General features: G+C 42.2%; 1 protein-coding gene across 1 annotated transcript in view; it reads right to left on the bottom strand.

Annotated features, from left to right (window-relative positions):
• Positions 1–4,146, bottom strand: part of LOC127750369 (uncharacterized) — a 31,815-nt gene that overhangs the window by 17,463 nt on the left and 10,206 nt on the right. The window contains exons 3-4 of the mRNA XM_052271929.1: positions 1,232–1,413; positions 680–817 (exon numbers count right to left, since the gene is read on the bottom strand). Coding sequence (XP_052127889.1) covers positions 680–817; positions 1,232–1,413 — 320 coding nt within the window. The remainder of the gene's footprint in view (positions 1–679; positions 818–1,231; positions 1,414–4,146) is intronic.

The following is a 4,146-nucleotide window of genomic DNA, read 5'->3' as shown; positions in this document are numbered from 1 at the left end:
ACCCTTATCAGAATTTTCATAACCTGGTTTGCAAAATTAAGAAAACTTCTTAAATATCATAATCTGTTATTACGTTTAAGAACAACTGAAAATGTTATTAAATTTAAGAGACATTTTGGTCTTAAATTTCAGAATATTTTTTACAGTGTGGCAAATCGTTCAAAAACTACCCCCACGTTCAACCTGCCCTGTCTCCGAACTGAGGGGGGGTGGCAACCCCACCTTAAGCGTCCCACATCGGCCCAACCTTCATCTCGAAGGCCGCAGAGTCGTGGGCCCCTGCGCTGACGTTCGCGTCCGTGAGACCGATGTGAAGACGGTACTGCACTCGTGGACTGGGGCGCGCCGCGGCTGGACCAACACTTGCACGAGTCAAAAATGGCACCAACAACCGCAAAATCACGCCCCAACGCGAAATTTCAAGTGCAGAGTGAAATGTGCGTGCCTGGGGTCCATATGCCTACCGAAAAATTGACGTTCCCTTTCTTTTGATGCTCTGCAGATCAGTCACGTGTGTCCGCTTTGGCAACTGATCAAGTGCAATGCGGTCTTCACATCGGTCTCACAGACGGGAACGTCCAAAATGTACGAAAACGATACGGGCCTCCGGCCCGTCAACTTCCCGTCACTTTGACTAAGCATGCGGGCTTGTACACTATTTTACCTTTTCTATACTTACGTCAGCTGTGGCGAGCAGCGGCAGAATGTAGGCCGAAAGCAAGATGTGTGGGAGCACGTCGGCGAACGCCTCCTCCGAGCCGCGGGCGGCCCGCACCACCTGACTCTGCAGCGCCGTCCACGGCACGCAGTCGCCCCTCTGCAATTTCATTCAATGGCTCCAACAGATAAGGGGATTGTCTCAGCCAATTGGAAACTGGGTGCAACTTGTAGCTAAAAACTTGGTTTGCAACCGAAAATTTCTGCGATGTAGCTTGAAATATGCTAGTTGTGGAGTAAACACGTTTTACTTGTACCTGATTTTGAAGTGAAAAAATGTTTAACCTCTCGCCAATCCGATGGTTTCCGGTGAACTCTGTCATGCCTTTCAGAAATTAAGTCACGGTTATAATGGATTCTTTAGTTTAGTCGCAGCTGCGATTGTTCTACCCTCTTGAAACTTTATGGTGGACCAATGTGCCCAATGGTCCAATGTGCCCCACTCTCCCCTACTCACGTTACTCGTTACTCATTGTTCACCCATGCGATTTCAAAGTTGAGTAAAGTACTATACCTCGACACCGCGGTTGATCTGCCCCTGCACAGTTATGAGGGACCGCGTCACGGTCGACACCAAGCTGATTGTCAAGAACAAGCCAATGCATCCAATGTACGCGTTGTATTCGAAGATGGGCATCTGGATGTAGCCAATGGCCCCAACCACCTGACGCCAGGTGCTGCCAGGATCACCAGCACCTAGGCGAAAAAAAGGCTTCGTCAATTAGGTAAACTGGGAGGTAAAACGTAAACAACTAATTGATGGGCGCACTTTTAATTAGTCATTGCAAACCCTTTTGTGAATACTTAGTTCACACAGGCGATAAATCGACTTGCAAGCACACGCATACAACAAGGGCGTCCGTATACTCGCTCAACAACCAGTGTGTTCCTTGCGGTTTGCGTTGCCTACTTAACTTAATGGACCATACATTCGCGACAGTTCTTGTTGGCTGAGCAATAAGCGAAGCCCATTACTCAAATGATGATGAAAAAGTTTCGCGTCTGTCTGTTTGTCTGTCATCACGATAACTCGAGAAGGAATTGAGGTAGCGACCTTGGATTTTCAGGGTCGTTTTGTGTCATAACAAGACAGATCGAGTTCGAAAAAGAGCATTCTAGCTCAAAAGTTGTATTTAAAAAAAAATCGAAAACCACAGGTCTCACAAGTTTTTTAAAAATATTTATTTATGGTTTCCTATGGGTAACTCATAAAAGTAGAACCCTTTGGGCGAAAATTTTGTGCGTTCGGCTCTATCTTAACCGTTTGGGCGCCAGAGGGAGTTTTTGACGAAAATAAGCGAAAAAGCGTACGACCCTCTTAGTCGAAGTGACAGGAAGTTGACGGGCCGGAGGCCCGTATCCTTGTGTACATTTTTACACTACCCGACTTGGGTGTCAGCGCCGCACTTCTAGGTAGATGTATGTATGCCAGGCGCGTCGCAGCGTTACAGTGTTTCGTGACACATCGCGAAGCCTGTCACACGAGACGTGGTCTGGCGTTCATCTACCTAGTTTTTAAATCGGGCGGCACAACCATCAGACGTGTATAAACTTTGGTGAGTTCTATTTGTGAGGTTTCTCTGAAGTAAAGAATAATCTTTCCCATAAGCAAACTGAACTTCTACTGTACTATGATTAAGAAGATCAAAAATTATAAAAAGTGACTCATCCTATCCTAAAATATATGTTGGTGCAGTGGTGGTTTAAATGCTGTGCTGTGTGCTGGAAGAGTAATTGCAAATTAAAAATTAATTACTCACTGTTAAAAATTTTGGGGAGATTTTACAGAAAAAGTCTAGGTATACTTAGTGCCAAGTCAAAGTCTGGTAAAATTACCACAGTCTGTAAAATTACAGACACTTGTAAAAATAACTCCACAAAATTTCTGTAAAAGTAAAACCAAAAATTTCTGTAAATATTTTTACGAATGTTTCCTGTAATTTTTACCCACACTATTCTGAGGTAATATATGCAAGAAAAAAATATTTTTGGCGACTGTTTTCTTGTTCCATATATTTCATAATGAACCGCCGACCGGCTTCGTCGGTGAAAGTGCTGGAACCTTTAAACTCTTGGTGGGATCGAACCCCCGACCTCGTGGTCGTAAGCCCGATGCCTTGACCATTGCGCTACGGCGCGCTCCGTGCAGGTAGCCTGTCTGTACTCCATATCTTGCTTCCTACTATCCACGCGACTTTTCCTACGGTTAACTGCCCTCTCTCCTGATGTTGGTGAGTGATATCCACAAAATCAGGGTTCTTTCGCTGTTCGCTGTTTGAATGCACTAGCGTTCAACATTGAACACATTTTGTGGCCAATTTTAACCCTACTTCTTATTTGTTAGAAAAATTACAGAAAGTATCCGTAAAACTACAAAACAGAGTATCTGTAACTTTACTAACACATGTAAAATTACCGGAGCATATGGGGATTTTTACAGACGATTGTAATGTTACATTAGTTTTTCGTGAAAAAGACCTACAATCTGTAATTTTTCAGGAACTTTTAATTTTATCATAGTATTTCGGTAAAACTAACATGTTCTGTAAAATTACACTACAAAATCTGTACAAGATTACACGAATTATCGGTAAAATCACCAATATTTTTACAGTGTACTTCTTGAAGAGTTTCTATTTCCTTCTTGTGGAAATTTGACTGTTCTTTAGCTATAAAATCATGTGGAATCAAGTGTTTCGTTTGTACTATAAACTATAAATCCATCAGATGCCTAGTTCTTTTGATTAGGAAATAAAACTTTTCGGAACTCTCAAATGGCCTGTTTGCTGAGAATCACCGAATGGCTCTGCCTTGCTTTTTCTGGATTTAGTTTACATTTTTTTTCTATTTTGTACAACTTTCCGTATTTCTTTTCAGATGTGATATGAATTTATGCTTGCTTTCTGTCGTCGATTAACTTTGCTGCGATGTGGACTTCTAGTTTTCCTTTGCGTTTCAATTTTGTTTCTTGTGGAGCTTATCTTTATTGGATGCCCCTTATTTATTTAATGACTGTGTTTCAATTTCTTCTATGGACTCCATCCCTTTATGGAATTCTAGTTTTTAATTCCTTGTTTCAATTTTCTAGATTCTCCTATATGGACTGCGTCCTTCTACTTTTTTCACTGAGAATAACTCTGACCGTTGTCTTATGCTCTTAAAAATCAGACACTGACCCAGAAGAGGTAGAATTTGCTTCCTGAATCAGACTCTGTGGAGTGATTATAAGGACCACATCGTCTTCCTGGCCAAAATGTCCCTCAAATATACCGAATAATAAAATACAGTTTTAACGGTGGGGGAGTGGGGTGGTACTTCACAAAATGTAAATTGGGGTACTATCAGCTCAGAAAGAATTGAACCCCACTGACATCCATATTCCAAGCAAAAATGGTTTACGTATTTCTGTTCTGGTAGTACACCAGACCT

This window comes from Frankliniella occidentalis, unplaced genomic scaffold (assembly GCF_000697945.3).
Source record: "Frankliniella occidentalis isolate FOCC.00 unplaced genomic scaffold, Focc_3.1 Scaffold179, whole genome shotgun sequence".
NCBI classification, from domain to species: Eukaryota; Metazoa; Arthropoda; class Insecta; order Thysanoptera; family Thripidae; genus Frankliniella; species Frankliniella occidentalis.
The sequence above is the reverse complement of the archived record's forward strand: the minus strand, read 5'-3'. Positions and strand labels throughout refer to the sequence as shown.